Below are 23,907 nucleotides of genomic sequence, written 5' to 3' on the forward strand. Positions count from 1 at the left end.
TGTGAGTATCGACCTTGCACTAGGTACTGCGGCACCTACCCAAGATGCCCTAGTACATTACCTTAATGTTCGAGTGTAAGGTAAGGTACCTTAAGGTACGGAGCGGGGAACTTCACGGCCGGATTAACCCAAGCCGATCTGCCGGCCGTGCGGGATTCGGTCGGCTTCTACGACCGGGGGCAGGCATCATTTTCGGGACAAAAAATTTCGACCCTCCCGCCATCATCATTTCTCGCACCTCACTACTCCTCCCCATCCCTCCACCAACCCACCCATCATTTGTACTCTATAATTACCGCTCGTCCATTTCTTTTGGCGCGCAGTTCATTTTGTCTCTCTTCACCTCCCTTTATACCCACACACAGCTAGGCAAGATGATGTCTTCACGCTTCTCCAGAGCTGTAAGTCCTCTCTCCCCGCGCATTGCTGCAGCGCCCAAATCAGAGTTTGCATTTCTAACCCACGACAGCTTCCCAGAGCGACCAGCTCAGTAGTCCGCTCGGCAGGCTTTGCCCGCCAGCCCTTTGCCTCCAAGTTTGCTCGCTATGAGTCTACCGCTTCTGAGGGCAAGGTCCAGGGCTCCGTCATCGGTATCGATCTCGGTACCACCAACTCTGCCGTCGCCATTATGGAGGGCAAGGTCCCCAAGATCATCGAGAACTCTGAAGGTAAGCCATTGTCCCAACTGAGCCAGTTGGAATATCACGGCAAAGCGCTGACTTGATAATCGCAGGTGCCCGCACAACGCCATCCGTCGTTGCCTTCGCCCAGGACGGCGAGCGTCTCGTCGGTGTCGCCGCCAAGCGCCAGGCCGTCGTCAACCCCGAAAACACCCTCTTCGCCACCAAGCGTCTGATCGGTCGCAAGTTCACCGATGCTGAGGTCCAGAGAGATATCAAGGAGGTCCCTTACAAGATCGTCCAGCACACCAACGGTGACGCCTGGGTTCAGGCCCGCGACCAGAAGTACTCTCCATCTCAGATTGGTGGCTTCGTTCTCAACAAGATGAAGGAGACCGCTGAGGCCTACCTGTCGAAGCCCGTCAAGAACGCCGTTGTCACCGTCCCTGCCTATTTCAACGACTCTCAGCGTCAGGCTACCAAGGATGCCGGTCAGATTGCTGGTCTGAACGTTCTCCGCGTCGTCAACGAGCCCACTGCTGCCGCTCTGGCCTACGGTTTGGAGAAGGAGGATGATCGCGTCGTCGCTGTCTACGACCTTGGCGGTGGTACCTTCGATATCTCGGTTCTTGAGATCCAGAACGGTGTCTTCGAGGTCAAGTCCACCAACGGTGACACCCACTTGGGCGGTGAGGACTTTGACATCCACCTTGTCCGCCACCTTGTTCAGCAGTTCAAGAAGGACTCCAACATTGACCTGTCCGGCGACCGCATGGCCATCCAGAGAATCCGTGAGGCTGCTGAGAAGGCCAAGATCGAGCTGTCTTCGTCTCTCTCCACCGATATCAACCTGCCCTTCATTACTGCCGATGCCTCCGGCCCTAAGCACATCAACCAGAAGCTCACCCGTGCCCAGCTCGAGAAGATGGTTGACCCCCTCATTACCCGTACCATTGACCCCGTTCGCAAGGCTTTGAAGGACGCCAACCTCCAGGCCAAGGACATCCAGGAGGTTATCCTCGTCGGTGGTATGACCCGTATGCCCAAGGTCTCCGAGTCCGTCAAGAGCATTTTCGGTCGCGACCCCGCCAAGTCTGTCAACCCTGACGAGGCTGTCGCCATTGGTGCTGCTATCCAGGGTGCCGTTCTGTCTGGTGAGGTCAAGGACCTTCTTTTGCTCGACGTCACTCCTCTCTCCCTCGGTATCGAGACCCTTGGTGGTGTCTTCACTCGCCTCATCAACCGTAACACCACCATCCCCACCAAGAAGTCCCAGACTTTCTCCACTGCTGCCGACTTCCAGACTGCTGTCGAGATCAAGGTCTACCAGGGTGAGCGTGAGCTTGTCCGTGACAACAAGCTTCTTGGCAACTTCCAGCTCGTGGGCATCCCTCCTGCCCACCGTGGTGTTCCCCAAATCGAGGTTACCTTTGACATTGACGCCGACTCCATCGTCCACGTCCACGCCAAGGACAAGTCCACCAACAAGGACCAGTCCATCACCATCGCTTCTGGCTCTGGCCTGTCCGACTCTGAGATTCAGCAGATGGTTGAGGACTCTGAGAAGTACGCCGAGGCCGATAAGGAGCGCAAGGGTTCCATCGAGGCTGCCAACCGCGCTGACAGCGTCCTGAACGACACGGAGCGTGCCCTCAACGAGTACGCTGACAAGTTGGACAAGGCAGAGGCCGACGGCATCCGTGAGAAGATTGCCTCTCTCCGCGAGTTCGTCTCCAAGAGCTTGGCTGGTGAGGGCACTGCCACCGCCACCGAGATTAAGGAGAAGACCGACGAGCTCCAGGTTGCCAGCTTGAACCTCTTCGACAAGATGCACAAGGCTCGTGCCGAGTCTGGCGAGCAACCCGCCCAGGACGCCAACGCCTCCGAGAACAAGGACGAGAAGAAGCCTTGAATGACTTCTCCGTTTCCCTCGGCTCTTCTTACCACTTCTTCGGGTCTTGAAAACAACCTGATGCGATGTTTGATTACGGCGGCATAGAATTTCTTCCCACTTGTTTGTATTCCATTGTACTCATAGTTCCGGTCGAATCAGACCGTTCACTCTTCCTTGTTGTCCCTTTTACAATGATTGTTAATACCTGCGGTCGGCGGAACCGGCGTTGGAGCATCAAAACATTCACACGAGATACCTTATGGTATTCATGATATGATCGACGGCATGGATGGATCATGGGGATAAGACGGGGTTGCACATGTACAAAACCAAAATGAATCCGGAGTCGTTAGATGTGAGATAATCTACATCCCCTCTCAAAACAAAGAATTCACAAACAAGTTCTCTTGCCACCGTTCAGCTCTGTGACTTGAGCAAGCGACCGAATTGCTGTGTGCGTATATGTTGAATGAGCAGCAATAGAGTGGGAGGGGGCCCTTCTTGAGTCCGGGTGACATTTCTTGCGCGAGGCATCATTGATACATTGTCCCACACCCACTCCAACTTGGCCATCTGCGGCAAGAGAAGTCCTATTGAACCCATGTTCCCATGGCCAACGCTGGGTGTCCATTTTTCTTGAATTCAAGTCTCCAAGTGTCACATATCTGTCCAGTTTGAATTCTGGTTATTCTTTTCGAACAAGCAAAGTACCACAACACACATCTGCGATGCAATGCTTCTGAACATCACGTAGAAACGGAGCCAAGGACCGGATTTGGTATTCCCTTCTTTATCTACCGAAACCAAACCACCCCCTCTTCTGTGGCTGTTGAGACTTGCCCTCGCTCGCAACGTCAGGTTGCTTGCTGGACGGCGGTACCGCTTGCTGGGGCTCCTTGCCCGGGTAGTCAATGTAGTTCCAAGCAACGTCAAGGAAAATGGGCTTGACGGGAATCGTCGCCAGTTTGGGCGGAATATTGACGATATTGGCCAGGTCAACTCCGTTAGAGGGATACTCGCGAAGTCGCTCAATCAAGGGTATGGAGCTCGTGTCGTCCTCTTTGGAATCGGAATCCTTGAGCAGGTTGGACAGATGCACAAGAGCGCGGTGGCGTTGCAGCTCGCCTTCCGAGAAGGTCAATAGGCCATGTGCGTCTTTCCCCGTAATTTCAATGTGACGGGGAGAGTCGGTAGATGTTTCGCCGAGCGCCGACGCCGCCTTTTGAGCTTCCTCGAATGCGTGCTTGATAAGAGCCAAGGCATTCACTGTGTTACCAATGAGAGCATGAGAGCGAGCGATGGAAAGAGACCTAGAACGATTAGCGTTGAACGAAAGATTGGAGAGCGAGCAGCTCACTTCAAAGCGCGGAAGTATCCAGCAAAAGCCTCGAGCTGTCCTGCGAGGCCTTCGTCGTTGGCTACTCCAGGCAGTTCCTTGGCGGCATCCAAGCTTTGCAGGGTTCCTTCGTAAAGGGCCACCAGTTCTTTCAACTTCGCGGCTTTGCGACTCGGCGTCTCTTCCTTGCGCTTCTTGACCGCTGGGTCCTTCTTAGACTTCTTCTGGGAGACACTGTAGTTCTCGACTAGGCCATCATCGCTTCCTGTCAGAACACGGTTTCGGCCAATCCGCCAACTGATCATCTCGTAGTTGACGGCAGTTCTAGTGATCTGCAAGCTCTGCATGCGGGGATCGCTCTGAGATACACCTTCTCCTCGCAAGTCGTCGATGGCTTCTTTTGTCGCATCGGCAGCATCTTGAGTGGCTTCGAGGATACCATCGTAGGCTGCGGCGACCTCCCTGGGTTCGGCGTCTGCGAGAGAAGGCCATCGCTGCGTCAATTGGGCCTTAGCCTCCTCTACCCTGCCCCAAGCGAGGGAGATTGCAGCGTCTTCGATCCTAACCTCCCGCGAGCGCCAGGTGAGCGTTCTGGGGGCATTCTCGGCATCGGTGTTATCCTTGCTGGCCTCACTGTCTACCTGCTTGAGCACATTGGGATCGAGATTATTGATTTGTTGGACGAGAGCCGAGTCGGATTGGGGGAATGCTCGCCTCGCAATGGCAGGTATCGGTATCGTTCGCGGAGTCTTCAGCTGATAAGCGGCATAGCGGATCGACGGGTCGATGGTGTCGGAAAGTAGGTCTTTGAAGACGTCTCCCTTGGTGGAGGTAGCCATGGCGCTGTATATGGCACGAGCGACGGCATAGCTTTTGAGGGAGGGCTCCCAGTGCTGATTCTCAAACATTGCAGCACCCCGGATCTGTGCAGCATAAGCCCGAGACTCGAGCTTGTCGTTCTCCGTAGCGCCAGCTCCGGACTGGGCCAGCAATTCGACGAGGTTCTCTGCGGCCTTTGCGGCCTTGGCGAGTCGGGATACTATGTGAGAGCGCGTCTTTCCAGTGACACCCTTCGCATCAGAAGTATGGGAAGATTTCATGGCCATAGCATTGGCCCAGGCGCGCTCACTCGTGAGCAGGAGAAGACGTGTGTACCTAGAAGCCGTCAGTGGGCCGGACGAGCAAGTGAGCGGAGGCGGGCGGCGCACTCATGGTTCTCGGAAATCTGGTCAGCGGTGATATCTGCCTTCTTATGGAATTTGCTGCGGTTCTTGGTTGCAATGCCCAGTTTCTTGCGACTGTTCAGTAGTTTTTTGCCTAGCTGAGTCTGGTAGGTTGTATAGTCTCCGTAGAGAAGAGCTGAGTCCCTTCCGGAGACGACAAATCTGGTGATATCCATGGTTTCGAAACTGCCGGCGATCGAAGTGTTCGTCCGTGATAGTCGCCGTCGTTGGGTCTGCGGAAGTCGTGCACCGCAGGGCTGACTAGGTAGGCCAGATGCTGTCGTGAAAAGGCCGAAATCGTAACTGGTCTGCGCTGCGCGGGGGCGGAAGATGGTGGGGCGCACACTCAGTTTCCAGTGTCCTCTCCACCCAAAAAAGTCGCACCCTTATGAAAACCTAGGTACTGGATGGATAATTAGGTACAGAGTACACTCGCTACCTATCCACGCTAGGAGGGCGTTTGGTGAGGTAAGCATGCCCGGATACCTATGGTCGCGTGGAATTTCCAGGTTTTCTCAGGGTCCATTCCAGCAAGCCGGGCCGGAAATGTTCCCCTCCAACGGTTCCATTTCGACATGCCCGGGCGCTCTGAAGGCGCTGGATTGGTCGAAGCTCCTGGGAAAAAAAAAAGTCCATGACACTGGACGATCAATGGGCTGATGATAAACAACACCTGTTAGCCGCAGACTCGCCCTGTTACTCAGTGTCACAAGGGAAAAGTACTGCCACAAGGCAAATCGAGACACTCTCTGTTTTCAGGCCTCTAAGTCAGATTTCTTTGACCTCAAAGCCTGTCTTGTGGCACCCTTCCGGAGGTGTCCGAGCCGCCTCAGGCAATTGTTTTCTCGTCGTCGACGTCGTCGATTCCAACCGGGAGCCCATAAAGATACTCCACCCCCAAAACTTTTTCCCGCCGAACGCGACGAGCCCGAGGCCTACGACGACAACTCCACGACCAGCATGTTCTCAAGTTCCAGTCTTTTCTACGCTCGGAAGTCATAGTCGACAGCTATCGCTTCGTTGACACCCTCATTCCCAATGCTGGAGAGAACGGCAGCGACTCTGGAATCGTGCACGACTCTTCATGCGCTTCCTTCCGCCACTCACTCTTTGAGAAGTCGCCGAAAGTTGCACACCGGCTTTTGGCAGCATGGAGCTGCCCCCATAGACATCCACAGCCCTGCGCTGTCTGTGCACTGCAATGAGCCAGACTCATCCGCCTCAGAGCCATCGTCCTCCTCGCCCTCTTCGACACCTGCGCCGTACGATGGCCTAGTTGCTTCCACCTTCCTGCTCGACTTCCTATACCCCAGTGGAGCCGCTACCCTGTTGCGCAGACTTGCTCACGGTATTAATGACCGCCAGCCGTCGTCGATACAGAGGCTACCTCGTAGGTCTCGGCTATTCACCTCGTCCGCTGTTGCCGCCACCGCCAAAACTCCAGAATCGTCACAATCGGACGCTTCCGATGCTCCTTCGCGATACAGCAAACCGGAAACACCAGTCGATACCAACACGAGAAGTACATTTCGCGCTCGCCTCAACAAAAGCGAACACGATAGTTCTCAGGGAGACGTAGAACGGCGAAGAGATGTTGAGGAAGACGTTGCGGACGACAGCAATGCACACGGCTTTCCGGTTATTCGCGAGGTCGATGTCATAAATACAACCAAAACCCATAGCGGCCCCTCTTACGCCGGCTATGGATCGCGACCCGATCTGATGAGGGATTTGATGGCAGTCGAGCAGACGGAATACTTTGGCTCAATATGGCAACTTTATTCCCAGCTTGAACCGCAGTTACAGCCAACATTCTGTCCGGAAGTTATAGTCTACCTATACCGATCCGACAACCTTTTAGACGCTCGCAGAATCATTCTCCTCTTCTCTCAGCTCGAGCGCAGCCAATGGACGCCAGCGGTTCTTTCATCCGTCGTGAACGCCAATTTACGTCTCGGCAACGAGCGTGAAGCTCTTGAGCTTTACCACACAGGCCTCGATGAACAAACGATGGTTGGCGGACTTGATGATCTCCTTCAATACGGCTTCAGGAAGGCGAAATGGGATTTTGTGAGACATGTTTGGACATCATACCATGTTGTTTTCAAAGCCCACGGGATCAAGTGCGGAAAATTGGAACGTCTGGCAGCCGTTCCGAACCTTGGTGACCTCGCAATTCAATTTTCCAAGGAAATCGACACCTGGTTCACCGAGAGCCCAGAGAACACCGAAAAGGTCGACACAATCAACATTCTCAAGAAGAAGGTGGCGCGGCGAGCTCTTCAGCAGCCTTGCAAACCGAATGAGGCTCTTCCATTGCTGAGGATCGTCGATCAAGTAAAATGGTACACCATCTACCTGTCTGAGGCCGTCCAAAGAGGCCAAACAGAGTGCCTACCAGAAATATACCGCATCTACCGGGCATTCCCTGGCACGAAACCCTACTGGGCCATCCTGCACGGTATGTTCGAGATCTTCTATCCTAATGACATAGAGGGTCTTGAACAGGTATACGAAGACTATCACACTTCTTACCAGGGGTTGGATCGATGGGGTTTCCGCAAGTTTCTCAAGTTCTATGCTGCGCGTGGCGATATCAAGTCTGCCGAGCGTTTGTGGGGCCAATACGTCCAGTCTTACCAACATCGCCAGGTCCTTCAAGAGCCGGAAACCTTCAACCATTTGCTGAATGCTTATGCAAACAATGGAGATCCCGAAGGTGCCCGCAGAGTGTTCGATGAAATGAGGGACCGCTATGGAGTCACTCCCAGTATCTACAGCTGGAACATCCTGCTCAAGAGCTACGTGCGCACGAAATCGTACGATGGCGCCTTGGGTCTTTTTGACGAGCTCTGTGTAGCAACCGCTCCCGACCAAACTTCCTTTGCGACATTTATGTCTCTTACGGGCAGAAGTGGTGACCTAGACATGACCTCAGGGCTCCTTGAGAAGGCGGTGAAGAAGGAAGTTGTGATCAATGTACCCATCTTGGAAGCCATGGTACACGCTTACTGCCAGAACAAGAAGTTCTCGCATGCCCTGGCAACCTGCGTGAATGCCAAGAAGCAGCTGGTTCCGGGAAACCAAACGCGACTATGGAACGCATTGCTGTTTTACCACTCAGAACGTCGGGCTTTCAACGAGTTGTGCCGCGTTCTGAAAATCATGGCCGAGATGGGGATAGAGTGGACGTCAACCACCCACAATGTACTGCTCCAAGCACTGGTCCGTTGCAAACAAACTCACCACGCCTACGATTTGCTTCGAAAAGCGCTGCGAGATAAGAGCTTTGAGCTCACACCAGAACACTTCTCTACCGTCATGGACGGTGGCTTGCGTACGCGGGAGTACGGGCTGGTCACTGCCACGGAAAGGATGAGACTGCGTAATGCTACAGCGCGATCTGTGGATGCTCTGATCCGACTGGTGGAGGCCATGATTAGGCGGCAGATATACAGCACACTGCCGACAGAAGAAGACGCCGGCAAAGCCTTGTTGGCTTCATCGTTGCAACAAATGATTGAAACCATCGATGGAAGCAATGTCCCGGACAGTTTTCTCAGTGCGTCACTTCGAAGCGCGGACTCACTCCACCGTCTGCGACGCGTGTTACCTAGAGCCATTACGCTCTTTTCACGGTATCGGGACTTCCGTTTGGTCAAGGAGCTTTTTCGTTTGCAGACAGACTTTGGGTTAGTGCCCGCCCCACAGAGCTCTGACGACCTTCCTTTGAACATGCTTTGTGCGTTGTTGAAGGAGAATGTCGAGGATCAGAGCTGGGACAAGGCCAAGGAAACATGGAAGCTCATCTGGCAGCATGCTCTCCGGCTTGGATGGCCACAGACTCGAAAAGGCTCTATGAACGGCAAGGTGATGCAGCGACACGCAGTTATGCTCTCTGCCCCAGTCAATACGATTGCAAAGATGTACATGGACCAAAAAGACCCTGATGGATTCAAGAAACTTGTCGACAGCGTGTTGAGTGCTGGCTTCACCTTCGGCAGGCAAACTATGAACGCGATCTGCCAGACTCTGGCCAGACTGGGCTACTGGGCAGAGGCCTGCGAGTACTGCGAGAAGTATCTAATGCCGGGCTTCAGCGGATGGCAAATGAAACGTCTCAGGAACCGCCACAAGAAGAATTTGCCGCTTGAGCAACGAAGAATAGGCAGTGCGCCGCAGTGGTTACGTCCCACTTCATACACCATCGTTGTCCTCGCGGAGGAATACATGGAGATCAAAACCATGATGCCATGGTCCTCCGCCGCCGCAGAAATGATCCACATCGCCAGGGACAAGTTTCCTCGCGTCGTGGCAGCCATCGACACAATCACATACACAGGCATCGGCATTGAGGTGGATGTCTTTGGTGACAAGAAGCTGTCTACAGGCCGGGAAAGGTTGGAGCGGGAGGACACCACCAAGGAGTATGATCAGGAGGAAAGCCGACGGCCAAACTCACCTGGAGCCAGTAATTCAAAAGAGGATGGCTTCACCCAGCGGTTCGAAGATCGTATATAGACATGCAGATTCCGTGCGTAACCGACGTAAATGGTGCGAGGGTGAAAAGAGTTATATATCAAGCGTCTATAGATTATGATTGAACTCTTTTTTGATAAGAGATGTAACAATGCAACTTTTCTTTATTGAAATCCCCAAATCTACTTAATATAACTATACTATCTTCCAAATCCTTACAAGAAATGAAATAAAAAGGGTCTCACGAGCCGGTCGTTCATGTGTGTTTTGCATAGGTCATTGCTTTGGCGTACGCATGATGTCTTGCACCTTTCCCACCATAGTGTTGCCCATTCCTTCATTCCGGGCATCTCCACTGGCTATACCGAGCCGGCTTCTCTGCATAACAAACAACGCAGCCGTGGGCGCGTCCAGGCTGTAGTTCAGATGGGGGTCGAATATAAATTGCCCACCCTGGCAGATGTTGTCGCCTGTGTGGCAGACCACGAGTAGCCGGGTCGAATCAACGCCCTGTATCGCTTTTCCACCGAGCGGATCGCCAAAGAGGACGACGCTCGATATTTTGGCCTGCGCATCTGCCGGCATTGCCGCGATGGCTAGACGTGCCACCTGCGACCCCTGAGAGTAGCCCGACATCGTGAGCTTGGTGTTTGGACACATGGAAATTGTTTGCTGGGCCACCCGGGTCATGAAGGCCGCGCCGTTGGGGGAACCTCCGGCGAAGAACCCGGCGGCAATGGCCGGGTAGTTATTCACGCCTTGCACAGCAACCGTGCCGGTGCCGTTCATGTAGGTTCTGAGGGCGTCGAAGAAAGGGGGGCCGGTGAGGAAGCCCACGTTGCCTGGCATGTTGTGTAAGTGCTCTTGTTTCCATGTTTCAGTACTCCTGGCAGGCACGACTCGTGGCTTACCGGGCTCATTGGTTCCCCTAGCAAACACAATGGCGACATCGGGGCATGTGACGGCCTTTGCCGTGCTGTTGTTCATCAGAGGCATTCCAGTCGTGGTGTTCAGCCCCAGAATGGTGGTCAAGTCATCTCGCAGAAGACCGTTCTCGTCCACGGTCTCTTTCAGGGCCCTGACGACTTGAATGGTCGTGTTGATGGCCTGATTAACGATCCCCGGCACTGCGTCGAGTATGTCAAGGGCGCCAGAGAGAAGACCGGACAAATCCCGCTTCTCCTCTACGCTGGAGCCGGCGGCGTTGACATCATTGTCGCCGGGCTTCACGAAGATGTCTGCTTGGGGTATCGACAAAGCCGTCGTCTGCCGGCATAGCAGCGCCGCCGACAAGAAAACTCTTGGTCTCATCGGGGCCTGTTGGAAGAGGAAAAAAGGCGTTGGCTTGGTAAATCCGGTGAGAGAGTTGTGCACTCGCCCGGCTGAGGCGTGTAGACAGTTCGTGAGCAAGCGGACGATCTCTAAAGGTTTGGGCCAGATCTGCAGAGCCGCAGGCAGACCTAGATTCGACCATCCAGATATGTGGGATATCAATTACGAAAAAGGATTGTAAGATGGGGGTTCGCCGGTGTATTTCAAAGCTGTGACGTTTGCTCATGGAAAGAGTGAGTTGCGTCACGTAGCAACGCATCACATACAGTCATGGGCCGAACAGCCCAACACCAATGGGCCGGGCTAGGCTGCCAATGGCCCTCAGCTGCTGAGGTCAGAGAATCATCGTTCTTGGGGGGAGCGACTCGTAGTACGAGTACGCTCAGCCCCAGTGGCCCGAAGGCGAAGGTGTTTCATCCGCTGCGTCCTACGGCGCGAACATGCCGTATGAAACCATCTGATGTTGATAGCAAATAGACAGAAAGCCCTCACAGCACATAGGCAAAATGCTGCGCGAGGACCTGCGAGTACGTCAGGTTGGCATTTGGCAGTTGCCGGAGGTATTTGAGAAAACGGTGTTGAGGTTGAGGGCAGCGCATGACATTGACCCCTCTCTGCTACTCGATCCGTTGCTAAGAATCGTAAAGAGCCCTCAGTAATCGAGAATCCATCATGGCACTTGGAAAATCCTTGGTGGATCTTCAAGAAGAGTTAGGATTTACGCGTGTCGACGACTGTGACGACGAGCTGTAGTTGCATTTAGCTCACCTTTTCGACTGCGTTCAACGGAGTCCGTGTAATCTAGGATGCACCTTAAAGAGCCAAGACCGCGGCCTCTAATTAAGGCGCTGATCCTCGCATTCGGAACCGGACACATAAAAGCCCCGTAGGGGAGAGTAAAAGTCCGACACAGCTGTGCGACTAGATAGGTTCTCGGTACAGCCAGCACCTCAGATGACGTTCAGCGCTGAACCACGATTGCCGCCTACCTCGACCGTGACCGGGATTCTTCAAAAATTGCTTTCTCAACAGTAATCGTATTCTCTATCGACAGCGCGGCTACGAGCACACGCGGTGAGTACACTGACGCCCTTCTATGAACCTTTCCTTTCCCATGGAACTCCTTGATCCGACCCAATACATCGTATAAGCAGGGGAAATAAATAAGTAGATATAATATGTACAATGCAGGTGTGTAACTTACTCTTGGTTCTCCTGGTTTCCCAAAGACACTCCGCCCTGGTTCTGTACTCCGAGAGACCGAAGTCTTTGAGAGAGGAGACCTTCCGTGCCACCCGGGCTTCCGCGCCCCGACGCATTAAACACATTGCCACCGTACCCGACGTCACCTGGATTCAACTTCTGGTATTGGGCGACCTGAGCATCCCAGCTGTCTTTCGTCGTCGGTCTACTGGCTTGTGATGACTGCGGCGATCGAAGGTCTGCAGTCTTGGTGGAGGCATTAGTGCCATCGCTGATGTCACTTCCTAGGCGAGCCCGACCCGAGAGAGCGAACGGAATGGGCTCTATGGGCTGACTGCTGCCGGGAAAATTAAATGGTGACGGGGAAGACTGCTGGCCGGGCATCGTCTGCGGAGAGTGAGAGAGCCCGTCGGTTGCATCAAGGGTGTACATGGAAGGGCCGAACGGTATGCCAGAACTCCGCCGTCTGAAAGCCTTATCAGCTGCAAGTGTTGCAGCAGGACCGCTGCTAGTGACCATCGGCGGGTGCATCACACGGATTGGCTTGTAGGGGGTGTACCGAGGCTCTGGGCAAGTTGTCTCATTGCGTAGCTTTTCCTTGCCGTCAGGGACTCTGTTTGCGAAAACGATTCGAATGCTCTTGTAGAGATAGTAGCGGCCTCTGGCAGGACAGCAGATGTGCAGATGCACAAGATACCTCAAGATGGGCTTGTCAGGTCCAACGGGGTCCTCCAACCCAGGCGCGTTCTCGATGATCGGACCGGCCGAGTAGCTGCGCTGTCGGATGAACGTCTTGGTTCCTGGTTCCATCCCTACCAAATCATAAGGCACCAAGAACAGCTTGACAGCCGTTTTGTTGGGATTCTTGATTACGATTTGGATCTGACCCTTTCCAGGAATCCGATAGCTACCGCCTGGAGGAGCTCTTGGAGAACCAGATCTCCGTCGCGAGCGTTGCGCTTTGTGTGCATCGGGGTCTGACCCATCTGCCACTGAAGAGCTGTTCCCCATGGCCACGTCGTCTTCGGCGATTCTTCGTTCGGCAACCCTGCTCTGCATCTTCCTCTTGGCCCTGTGGCCCTCCCCTGAATTAGATAGGCCATTCTCCAGATCAATCTGACCGACGTATGGACTGGGTCCGTCTTCGGCGTTGACGCGCCCTTGCGCAGCGCCCCCATAGCTGTAGAACACCGCCGGGAACGGCAGTGTTACATGCGCCGGACATCTCAAGCTTGATTTGCACTTGCCCAGGCCCAGCACTCCGATCTGAGCGAGAAAATCAAGTGGTTTTGACGGTGTGGTTGACATGCGACCCCGCAGGATACTCTCCTCATAAGAGCCGACCATAGATGCATGCTGCAAAGGCGACGCATCCGGGTTATTGAACGATGGCCGTCTCGGTCTCAAAAAGATTGGCGTTTGAGGTGACGTTCCAGTGAGGAATGGGGCATTGGGGGCTGAAGTAAGGGAGCGGCGAGGCTGATGTGCTTGGTAAGGCAAAGCGACGTTGCCTCGCTGCGAAGCTCGTCTATGCAGGTTAGAGGAGCTTGGTGACGGCAAAGCGAATGGAGATGAAATGGCAGAGTGCAACGTATGCCGGCGACAGCCCACTCCCAAGGGACTTGCGGCGATGTCGATGCTGTTCAGCGGTAGTGACAGGTCAAGATCGTCATTACTCTCGGACTGGACCAAGGGACTTGTGGGAGGCTTATAGACAAAACTGGAAGAAAAGGACGAGGACAAAGACGACGGTACTGATATGAACTCGTCATGCGACGGAAACGATATCCTCCTATCAAAGTGAAACGACGAAAAGTCTCGAGGTGGCGACGTCGCGATCCAGGAAGTGCGAGACGTCGAGAAATCATTGGTCCCCTGATTGCCGTCCACCTCTTGCGCCGTCTCTTGACTTGACCTTGGCTGGTCCTCGGTAAAGTCGCCGCTGTGTAGAGCAGATCTCGGCCTCTGTATGCTCAACCCCTCTCGTAGTCTCTCATCTTCCTCCTTTGATCCGTCGAGTTTCTCTGGGGTGATGTCGGCGGGAGGTAGGAGGTTGGAAGAGCTCGACTGCGGGCGCGATGTCCGGGGAGTGATCGGGTGACTTGGGTTACTGAAAAGCGACTCAAACTGATTGATATTGTGAGCAAAAAGACTGTCTCGAGCGCTTCTGGGAGTGCCTACATGGCGATTTGGAATCCAAGTCGGGCTCTCTCCTTTCTTCAAGCGCTCAATCAACTCGGCTCGATCGGACGTGACGGCAGCAGCATCGGACTCGGGGGTCGAAGGTCGGGGGCTTTCGAGTATGGGTCCTTCGCAAAGCTCCGTCCGTATGCTCTCCTCGGATAGTTTCCTCGTCAGGGATGGGAGGATGGGCTGTTCGCATTGTATGGCGATCGGCTGTGGTGGTTCGGCATCCGGAGTGTCGGTGACATTCTCCGGGTGATCGAGGTCGTCCTGGAAGATGGGCATTTGTTCGGTAAAGGATTGGTCTGAACCACAGCGGTGCTGTGGTTCAGAGCTGTCGTCGGGTTCGCAATGTTGGCGGTAGTTTTTGGGCAGAGGCAGAGATCGGAACAGCCATGCCTCGCTTGGATCGTGTTGTCGGTCTTTGTTAGGTGGTTTGATGGTGTTAGTCACCAGGTTGATTATTCTTTAACAAATGGCTGCGACAAAGCGAGGCGGTAGGACGTCATAAGTGTGTAGTGTAGACCGAGACGGGCCGCGACACCCCGATTTCGCTCCCTGTCCCTGGCTTGGTTCTGAGTCAAGCAAGGGTGCCGGTGGTTTGCCGGCGCAAATAATTTGACGAGAACGAGGCTTTCTTGGGATCGAAGAGGAAAGAATTTACGGTAAAAGGGAGACGGTGCCGCAGACTAAAAGAGGTTGGCGAGTTGCGGTCAACAGTGCGCTCTCATCCCGCAGTGCATTCTCCCGTCCTGGCTGCCTCCTGCACCTGCCGTTGCCGTTCGTACGAGTTCCAGGTTGGGTACCTACGAAGTAGGTAGCTAGCTGTGGTCAGCTGCACAGGACCCGAAGTAGCGACACTGCACTACTCCCAGAGGGGCCATGGGCCCGGGGAAAAGGGTCCCTTGGCTTGCCCACCTCACCTCCCTCCGCCGACAACCAACAGCGGTGGCTCCCACTTTGGCGCTGGAAAGTCCCTTTTGGACCGGTTCCAATGACTGATAAGCCAACGCTGGCGTATTGGATTCTCCACTTGGACAATCCTGCATTCACTGGCGGCATTGATGAAGCGAATTAATTCAGCAACACTGTGCACAACTTCCTTGATTGCTACTGAACCGCCCAAGATCCACCTTCTGAGCTGGCACTTGACCTTGAGTCCCACTCATTGTCTACCGATGTGGGTTGTCCTCGTTGATGATGAACGATGCGGTTTCCAGCCTGCATTGAGTCTGTCATGCCAATCCGGCCCATGCGAGCACAACACAGCGCAGCATATCTCAACCTAGCTCATGCTGTATCCATATCCCAAAACCAAAGCACCCAGCGCCCCTGACCACCGGCAGAAAGCAGCAGTGCCGCCGTGCCACACCCGACAAGTGACTTTTCTGGGCAGCAAGGAGGGGTCATATCGTAGTTCAGCCCAACGACGAGGAATAGAGGAGGAGAAGAGGAGAAAGAGGGGAAAGTCGAATCAAACTCCCTTGGTTGTTGGCAAAGCTCTCGGCTGAAACACACCGTAAGCCTTGGGCAGTAGATAGTTCGAACACGCCTTGACTCGGATGCAACTCTGCTTTGCGAAGCCTTAATCCTACCTGATCCCGCTCGAATCCATCAAGGCTTGCATGACAGCTGCGTACTGTCCACACCTTGCAGCATGTTTGCGCCGTCCGGACCGCGCGATGTATTCATCCTGTCGGCGACAACCCGTTCTCGGCCCCGCAGTGGGTCTGGACAAACCGTGTGATCGTAATGAAGCCGACTGTCCCGCCCTGCGACAAAACCCGCGCAAACCTATTTCGACAACCTCTTTGTCAAAGGCGCCAGAAAAACCGCGACCTGTACCTCTAGTTCAAAGACTACAGCTCGGGGTTATGGCGAACGGGATATGATCCTACACTTTTCAAGGTGTGCAGTAAGTAGTTTGTAGCCATGGACGCTTTCACATTTCATCCCGGACAAAAATGAAGATAAAACTCGGCCTCTTCGTAGGAACTGGGGGCTATCACAACATCCTCTTAGGCACGAACTGGCCAGCCATCACATTACGACCGAGATCCAAAGGAAAGAAACACGGAAACGTCGGTATAAGGGGTATCAATTCTTCTTGTTGCTAATGCTTCCTATGCGCGTTTGCCATCCCTAGGCGACAACTTCATCACAAGTGTCGTCAATCCACTTGAAGCGTAAACGAACCTCGCAACTTTGTCCAACGCCCTCCAGAGCCACCTTGGGCATTCATGTACTATAGCACAGTGATGATCATCAGTCATGAGTCTCGCCTGCTTCGCTCCTATGCAACTTCCCATGTCGAAGAAAAGCTCTACGCTTGTCGCGAGGTGTTTCTCCTACTCAACCCCCCAATCGTCGTCGTCTGCAACATCGTAGTCCATTTCAGGCTGTTGTTCAGGTTGCTGGTCAAGGGTGATCGCCGAGGACCCATTAGGAGCGGCGTTGCCTATGGCCACATCCTGGTCCATCACGCCGGAATACTTGGACGTGCCGTTTTCCGCCGCATTCTTGGCCGACACAGGCGGTGTCGCAACCCATGACAGCTCAAGCTTACAATCGACGCCAGGTATCTCATGATTTGTCAGCCCGTAATAGAACTTCTCGGCTGTCTTCCGATCTTTGAAGGTAACCTGGGTATTTGAGGGCGTAGTGTTGATGTCGGTGAACTCTCCAATGCCCTTCACGAAATTTCGTTAGCATATCTTGCGCACTGATTAGAGAATGCGCCTACTTACGAGAAGATACTGCCGCAGAGCCTCGTCCTTCTCTGGTGAGGTGAAGTCTACACCAGTAACGGACACGGTCTTGGGACGGTTGTCCAACGAATAAGCCGCATACGCGGCGTGCACATCGCCTCTGTATCCGCCGCGGTATGATCCTCTGCCCCGCGGAGCGAAGCCTCCTCGCCCGCGTGGCACAAATCCTCCTCGACCTCGTCCTCTACCGCGGCTAGCTGCGTACCACGGAGTTGGCTCATCCATCGCGCTTGGGTCTAGACCAAGGAGCTTAGCCTCGTCTTCCAGAGCCGCAAGCTGGGCCCGAAGAGCAGAACTCAATGATCCCGCGTCCTCGTCGGGATTTTCTGGGCTTCCGTGCCTGGATCCCGCCAGCCTGGCCTGGAGCTTCTTTTGCTCCTCGCGATGTCGCGTGAGCAGCTCCCTTTGACGATGCTCCAGTTCCTGACGTTGCTTATCAAGCTCTTGCTTCTTCTGCATCTTCTCCTGGTGCAGTTTCTGAGCCTCCTCTTGCTTCTGTAGGAACTCTTCCATGTCGAATTCTGGTTCGGCCAGATGCTGTTCTCCGCCAAGGTCAGTGCCATCCGCTCCAGCTGCGGCAGCGGCTTGCTCGTTTTCGTCCTGATGCCAGAAGACTCTGACAAAACGATTGTCAAAGATGGCCTTGGGAGAACGGTAGGCGGCGTTGGCGGCCGCCCAAGAGTCATACTTCAAAACCGCAAGCCTTCTCTGCGGTTGCATCCAAATGTCTTCAATGGTGCCGAATTCCGAGAAAAACCCACGAACAGACTCTTCAGACATGTGCTTGTCGGGGATATTCTCCACAACGATTGTAGTTCTGGTTTCGTCAATGGCAGGGCCTTCCGCTGAGAACGAGGCTCGGTTCTGACGCCGCCGGCTCTTAGCCCCTTGACGACCCTTTTTGCCACCTCGACCGCCTCTCTCGGCGTTGAAAGCCTCCATCAGCTGCTGCATTGCCTGGAAATTCTGCGACATCATCATAGCTGCAGCCTGGACATCGAATTCTGCGTAATGGTCAGTCTATATTCTGCAAGGTAGAATCAATGAGAACAAGAGAACGACAATGTAGCTTTCAGTAGTCAACCTTATAATAAAATTTGTAAAGTCATCGCATAAATGCTCGGACGGAGTTGTCATCACGCTACGAGTAGGGAAAGAAGAAAAAAAAAAAAAGTCGTGTGAAACTTACCACTCAGTTGTGGAGGCCCGTTGGTAGCGTCGTTGGCTGGCAACCAGATCGGCTCAGAGCCGTGGTCGTACTGACACGAGCTTCCACGGGCGCAATAGCCTTTGGTCGCGAAATCACGGCATTTCTGCCTGTTTCTTCTCGGACCTTGCGGCGTTCCATATGGAGGCACCTGAGAGTGGGCCGGCATTCGCGGCGACGCGTCGCGCCAGGCCTGAGGCCCGGCTGGAAGCTGCGAATAGCCATTCGGATATGGTTGATTTTGGTACTCGTCCGTGCCACCATCTCCTCTCGTCAAGAAGCTTGGATCCCATTGGCCTCGACGCGGCTGCTTGTACGCTCTCTCGGCGTGACCGCTCGACGCGTCTGCATCGCCTCTGTCATAGTATGAGCGCTTTCGCGAACCAGTCTGAGGTGATGTGTCGGAACGACTTGTGTGCGAGGAATGTTCTGTGTAACGGCTTTCGCCTGCAGTCTCGGATCGCTTCTTGGGCGGAGGAGGTGCGCCGGGCAGGTAAGACTTGTACTCAATGACGCGAAACAGTTCGTCGACAAAGTCGGGTGCGGTATCTAATTCGCTAGTAAGTGGACACATCGTTCGGAGATTTTTTCTTGATACTTACCTGTGTTGAGAAATTGCGGCAGCTCGCTTTCGCAAGCTGTACGAATCGGCGCAGCGTCCCCTTCCTGGGATGCGAGAAGAGCAAGGACATAATCTGCCAGAATGTCCGTCTCGGTATCAGAGCTGCCATGTGTTAGGGGAGATGCAAGGTATGACGGAGATGGTGCGAGACTGACACTTCGGGCAGCTTTTTCATGAGCCATGCCTTAAGCAAAGGCCCATCCTCCTGAGGAAAAAACATGGTAGCGGTTCGGACTGTGCTGGACCACGGGGTAGAAGCAGCACTGCTGTATCAATAAGTCTGATACTTATGATGTGTCGAAGAAATGGGACGAAGTCATTGTCGTTGTTCGGGGGGAAAACCCTCAAACGAACGAGATTTTCGCGCCTACCGGAGAAATGGATCGTGTGGTTGAAGACAGCAAGAGCGGCACCCAGAGCGAGGCTGAACTTTTTTTTATTTGCGCCTCGCTAGGACAGGCCCACTTTAAACCTAAGTGGGATCACTCCACGCAGGTCATAAGCCTCTTCGTAGATGTCCGTACCCATGCCTCTCTAATGAAAGCCTACCTTGCCGTCCGTGCCCGTCCAACGGGAGAACTTGCAGGGTCCTATAATGTCAAAACAGGCATAAGCCCTCGTGTATCAATTGTGCGATTCCCAATGCATATACGCATACTGCCGCTTACTGGCATTGTCACACTCATTCCAGGAATTGACATATTGAACTTGTTTGTCTTCATTCCGAGACTACGCAAAAGCTATGGAAAGAACCGGGCTCTTAATTTTTGATATCATCCACCAAACCCAGTTCGTCAAATGTGCCCAGAAAAGCACAACGCCATTTTCTATTAACCCGTGGGAAAGGCGTTTACAGCTTGTCGTAGTACTGGAAACAGTTAGCATCATGTCAATGTGAACAGATATCGAGGGTAAACTTACGTTCTCAACACCCGGAACCTCAGTCTTGAGACCCTTACGCTTACGCATCTCCTGGACGACCTGTCCGACCTTGGAGGTGGCATCGAGAGGAGAACCACCGGGCAGAACCTGCCAGTGGTCAAAGACGGACTGAGGGAAAGCCTGTCCGGAGGTGGCCTGGCGCAAATCGCCATTGAAACCGAAGGATTCCATGACGGGCAAGTAAGCTTTAATGGTGAAGAGAGGAGTACCAGGACGCTGCTCCTCGTTGAAAACGTGACCACGTCTGCGGGTAAGGACACCGTAGACACCACCCATGGCCTGCTCGGGAACCTGGATCTCGACCAAGAAGACGGGCTCAAGGAGAGCGGGCTCGGCAAGCAGAGCAGCGGCGTAGAGAACACGACGGGCAGTAGGGATGATCTGACCACCACCACGGTGGATAGCATCGGCGTGCAGGGTAACATCCATGATGTTGAAGCGAGTGGAGCGCATGGGCTCCTCAGCGACGGGACCCTCACGGGTGGCCCACTGGAAACCAGAGACGACGGAGTCCTTGATTTCGTTCAGGTACTGGACGGCCTTGGTCTGGTCAACGAGCAAGTTGGCACCAGTGGTGTCGGGGCCGAAGGTCCAAATCTTGCGGGCGTCGGTGACATCCCAGCCGAAGTCGTCGGCGAGGATACGAGCACGAGCCTTGAAATCGTCACGGGGGCCGATCTTGCCAGCCTCGATCTCCTTGGAGAGCTCCTCGTCGATGGGCTCGGCGATCATGTACAGACGGTTGTGCTTGTTGGGAGACTTGGACAGAGCAGTGATGCTGGACTTGCCGGCAACAGTCTCGCGGTACTGGACGACGGGGTCGGAGATGATGAGAGGGACACCGGCGTGGTCGTTCTCGAGATCGTTCAGGCAAATCTCCAAGTGAAGCTCACCAGCGCCGGCAACGACGTGCTCACCAGACTCAGACGTGTAGGTGAGGACGCAAGGGTCGGACTTGGACAGACGCTTGAGACCCTCAACAAGCTTGGGGAGGTCCTGGGCGTTCTTGACCTGGACGGAGCGCTGCACGACGGGGGAGACGGAGAACTTCATGACCTTGAGGTTGTGGGCGGTGTCGCTGGTGGTGAGGGTACCAGACTTGAGAAGGAACTGGTCAATACCGACCAGACCGACAATGTTACCGGCAGGCATGTCGTCGATGGCCTCGACCTTACCACCCATCATCAGGACGGTACGCTGGATGGCCTTGATGAAAAGGTCCTCCTTCTTACCAGGGACGTAGTTGGGTCCCTGGATGCGGACCTTCAGACCGGAGCGGACGGTACCGGCGAAGACACGACCGAAGGCGTAGAAACGTCCCTTGTCGGAGGTGGGAACCATCTTGGAGACGTAGAGCATGAGAGGACCCTTGGGGTCACAGTCACGGATGGCAAGGGCAGCCTCATCATCGGGGGGACCCTCGTACAGAGTCTCGGCACGGTACTTCTGGGCCGTGACGGGGGAAGGAAGGTGGAGAATCATCATCTCCAGAAGAGCGTCGGCAGCGGGAAGGAAAGTGCGCATGACAGCCTTGAGGAGCTGCTTGCCCTCCTTGTCCTTGTCCTCAGTGGCGAGCTTGAGGTCAAGCTTGGAGAGAAGGGTGGTAACCTCATCCTTCTTGAAGTTCATGACAGCGGAGAAAATCTTGAAAATGGGGTCCAAGATGAACTGGTTGAACGCACGCTCCAGAGGCTTGCCCTCGTGGGTGCCCTTGCTCGTCCACTTCTTGGTATGCGGGTTGAAGTAGCTGTCACCCCAAAGTCTAGAAGGAGAGGGTTAGCCAAAAATAACAAAATCAACGAGTAAGTTGTGTGTCAACTTGCCTCTCCATCATCTTGTTGCGGTCAACACCGAACTTCTTGGCGTAGCGGACGGCGAACTGGCGGACGGTGAAGGCCCAGCCGTGCAGACCGGAACCGAAGGCGATAGTTCCCTTGTAGGGGTAGACCTGGACGTCACCGAGAGACTTGTCGAAGTAGGTGGAGATAATGACGTTGACGGACTCGATGGTACGAGAGAAGGACTGATACAGGTCCTCCTTGGACACCTGAAGCTCGAGAAGAGCACGGTCGACCTTGTTGATGATGACGACGGGCTTGATGCGCTCACCGAGAGCCTGACGCAGGACAGTCTCGGTCTGGACGCAGACACCCTCGACGGTGTCGACGACGACGAGAGCACCGTCAGTGACACGGAGGGCCGCAGTGACCTCGGAAGAGAAATCAACGTGACCGGGAGAGTCGATCAGGTTGATCAAGAAGTCAGTACCATCGGTCTTCTGGCCGACGATATCCTTGACATCCTCGGGGTCGACGCCGTGGTACAGGGAGATGGCAGTAGACTTGATAGTGATACCACGTTCCTGTTCATCTGCACGTGTATCCGTTGCTCTTGCATCTCCTGCCTTGGCGGTGGAGATGATACCGGCCTTGGACAGGAGGGAATCGGTAAGGGTGGACTTTCCGTGGTCGACGTGGGCAATGACGGACATGTTACGGACGTTGGTGGGCTTGTCCATAAGCTGCCGGATCTCCTCGATCGTGAAGCTGTGATGGTGATGCCATAGTCAGCCAACTGAAGCAGCGATGAAAGCTTATCTCCGAAAAAGTGAGGTGTTGTTGCTGCAAGGCGGGGTAGGGAGTGGCATTGCTCAGCAGCGTAGGTGCCGCCCAGCGCGCCAATTCAGCATCATCAAGGAATTGCCCATCGCCGCGGTAGAAAGGGACAAAGCGCGGGCGAGATTGCCAACGACGAAGAGAGCAGGAGCAGGCAACAGGAGTGGACTCACTTGACCATTTTGACGGCGGTGGCTCGGCGAGCACTTCAAAAATTGGTATGTGTAAGGTTGAAGTTGGGCGAAGCGGGGTTGAAGAATTTGCCCCGCGCTCACAGAGTGCTGAGACCTTTTTCTACTTGAGAAAAGAGGCAAGCAGATAAAGCTTGTGAGATGCCGAAGATTGAAAGACGACGGTTCCAGGAACGACAGGGGAACTTGAGCTCCTCTGCCACTTCTTTTATCGTCGGGGAGATGATGGGGAGGGCGGGATGAGGAGGAGAAGAAGAAGAAGATGAGAAAATTTGGATGTGGTGCAGGCTCTGCTTGAGGTGAGGTGGGTTGGGTGCCAGACCAACGTTGCCCCGAGGGAAAAAAAAGTTAGTGCTGTTACGCCGTGGGTGCGTGGGCGCTGGCCCTCGCCGGATGAGAAAAATGGGTATGGTGGGGCGGCCAGAGAGTGAGGAAAAAAAACCCCGCCACTCTCGCCCTCCTGCCATTATTTTTTTTTCCCACCCACCACTGACCAGTGCTCTCTCCAACCACAGCAACTGCAAAACATCACCCCTTCACCACCTTAGGTGTGTGGTGGGATGAAAGTGGGCACCTTTCGATCGCACCTGCTCATTCGGCCATTGAATCAGCCTGCTCGCCGTGGCGCCACTCCGTTTTGCTGCGCGTAGGATTAACACTCCGCATACATACGCTCCCGCCTGTGTTGACCCCTCAGTACCCAGACACCTACCTACCCACGGTTCACGCGTACCTGCCCGTACCTAATGAGCGACCGGGCATCGATGGCGGCCCCAAGCACCCCAAGGTAAGGTAGGGTGTCTAACGCCTCGTGCGCCTGTGCTGAGGAGCGGTCCCTTCACTGGCCCTTGGAGTACTACCTACCTTGCCTACCTACCTGCCTAGGTATGCGAAAATGGAAGGGCAACAACCCTGGTCCCCTCGCACCAGAAAGTCCGGACGGCGGACACGAGCTTCAGTGTCTCATCAGACACGGGGCGCTGCTCGTCCCGGGGTCTCGTTATTGGCGTCGCCAGCCAGACGCATCTTTGACACATAACCCGTTTGAATTAGACCAAGCTCGCTGCTCTCTCGCCTTAAGATTTCCTGCTGTAGACCATCCAAACCACCTCAGTAATCCTGGGATTGTGGTTTCAATGGAAAGATCCAAAAAGCAGCTTAGTGTGGCAGACTGTGTGAATCCAAAGCCCCGCCCTGGCTGTGTGATCAGCACCCCGGCCCCCCCTCCTTGGAACTCGACCCCTCTGTATGACCGACCCAATGACGACGTTGACCGAATTAACTCTGCCCA

General features: G+C 54.4%; 7 protein-coding genes across 7 annotated transcripts; 2 read left to right on the forward strand and 5 right to left on the reverse strand.

Moving 5' to 3' along the window:
• Positions 1-374: 374 nt before the first annotated feature.
• Positions 375-2,532, forward strand: CGGC5_v005368 (Heat shock 70 kDa protein; the record flags this gene model as incomplete). The annotated part of the gene is made up of 3 exons (XM_032035634.1): positions 375-401; positions 470-668; positions 734-2,532. 3 exons carry the CDS (start codon positions 375-377, stop codon positions 2,530-2,532), a joined length of 2,025 nt encoding a protein of 674 aa, XP_031885545.1.
• Positions 2,533-3,304: 772 nt separating this feature from the next.
• Positions 3,305-5,249, reverse strand: SRP68 (Signal recognition particle subunit SRP68; the record flags this gene model as incomplete). The annotated part of the gene is made up of 3 exons (XM_032035635.1): positions 3,305-3,824; positions 3,872-5,005; positions 5,059-5,249. 3 exons carry the CDS (start codon positions 5,247-5,249, stop codon positions 3,305-3,307), a joined length of 1,845 nt encoding a protein of 614 aa, XP_031885383.1.
• Positions 5,250-6,111: 862 nt separating this feature from the next.
• CGGC5_v005370 (Pentatricopeptide repeat-containing protein) lies at positions 6,112-9,594 on the forward strand (the record flags this gene model as incomplete). Its single annotated transcript, XM_032035636.1, has 1 exon — positions 6,112-9,594. The coding sequence occupies one exon, from the start codon at positions 6,112-6,114 to the stop codon at positions 9,592-9,594; it is 3,483 nt and encodes a 1,160-aa protein (XP_031885437.1).
• A 234-nt stretch (positions 9,595-9,828) lies between these two features.
• CUTI-1 (Cutinase) lies at positions 9,829-10,863 on the reverse strand (the record flags this gene model as incomplete). Its single annotated transcript, XM_032035637.1, has 2 exons — positions 9,829-10,394; positions 10,464-10,863. 2 exons carry the CDS (start codon positions 10,861-10,863, stop codon positions 9,829-9,831), a joined length of 966 nt encoding a protein of 321 aa, XP_031885436.1.
• Positions 10,864-11,943: 1,080 nt separating this feature from the next.
• CGGC5_v005372 (Uncharacterized protein) lies at positions 11,944-14,556 on the reverse strand (the record flags this gene model as incomplete). The annotated part of the gene is made up of 4 exons (XM_066151443.1): positions 11,944-12,007; positions 12,089-12,595; positions 12,647-14,214; positions 14,269-14,556. 4 exons carry the CDS (start codon positions 14,554-14,556, stop codon positions 11,944-11,946), a joined length of 2,427 nt encoding a protein of 808 aa, XP_066009089.1.
• Positions 14,557-16,619: 2,063 nt separating this feature from the next.
• On the reverse strand, positions 16,620-19,088 carry CGGC5_v005373 (putative RNA-binding protein; the record flags this gene model as incomplete). The annotated part of the gene is made up of 5 exons (XM_032035639.1): positions 16,620-16,961; positions 17,019-18,043; positions 18,229-18,795; positions 18,849-18,970; positions 19,024-19,088. 5 exons carry the CDS (start codon positions 19,086-19,088, stop codon positions 16,620-16,622), a joined length of 2,121 nt encoding a protein of 706 aa, XP_031885384.1.
• A 630-nt stretch (positions 19,089-19,718) lies between these two features.
• On the reverse strand, positions 19,719-22,606 carry cot-3 (Elongation factor 2; the record flags this gene model as incomplete). The annotated part of the gene is made up of 4 exons (XM_066151444.1): positions 19,719-19,736; positions 19,790-21,572; positions 21,667-22,356; positions 22,599-22,606. The coding sequence occupies 4 exons, from the start codon at positions 22,604-22,606 to the stop codon at positions 19,719-19,721; spliced, it is 2,499 nt and encodes an 832-aa protein (XP_066009087.1).
• Between the last annotated feature and the right edge of the window lie 1,301 nt (positions 22,607-23,907).

This window comes from Colletotrichum fructicola (genome assembly GCF_000319635.2).
Source record: "Colletotrichum fructicola Nara gc5 chromosome Unknown KSG_Nara_v1_contig03, whole genome shotgun sequence".
Taxonomy (NCBI): Eukaryota; Fungi; Ascomycota; class Sordariomycetes; order Glomerellales; family Glomerellaceae; genus Colletotrichum; species Colletotrichum fructicola.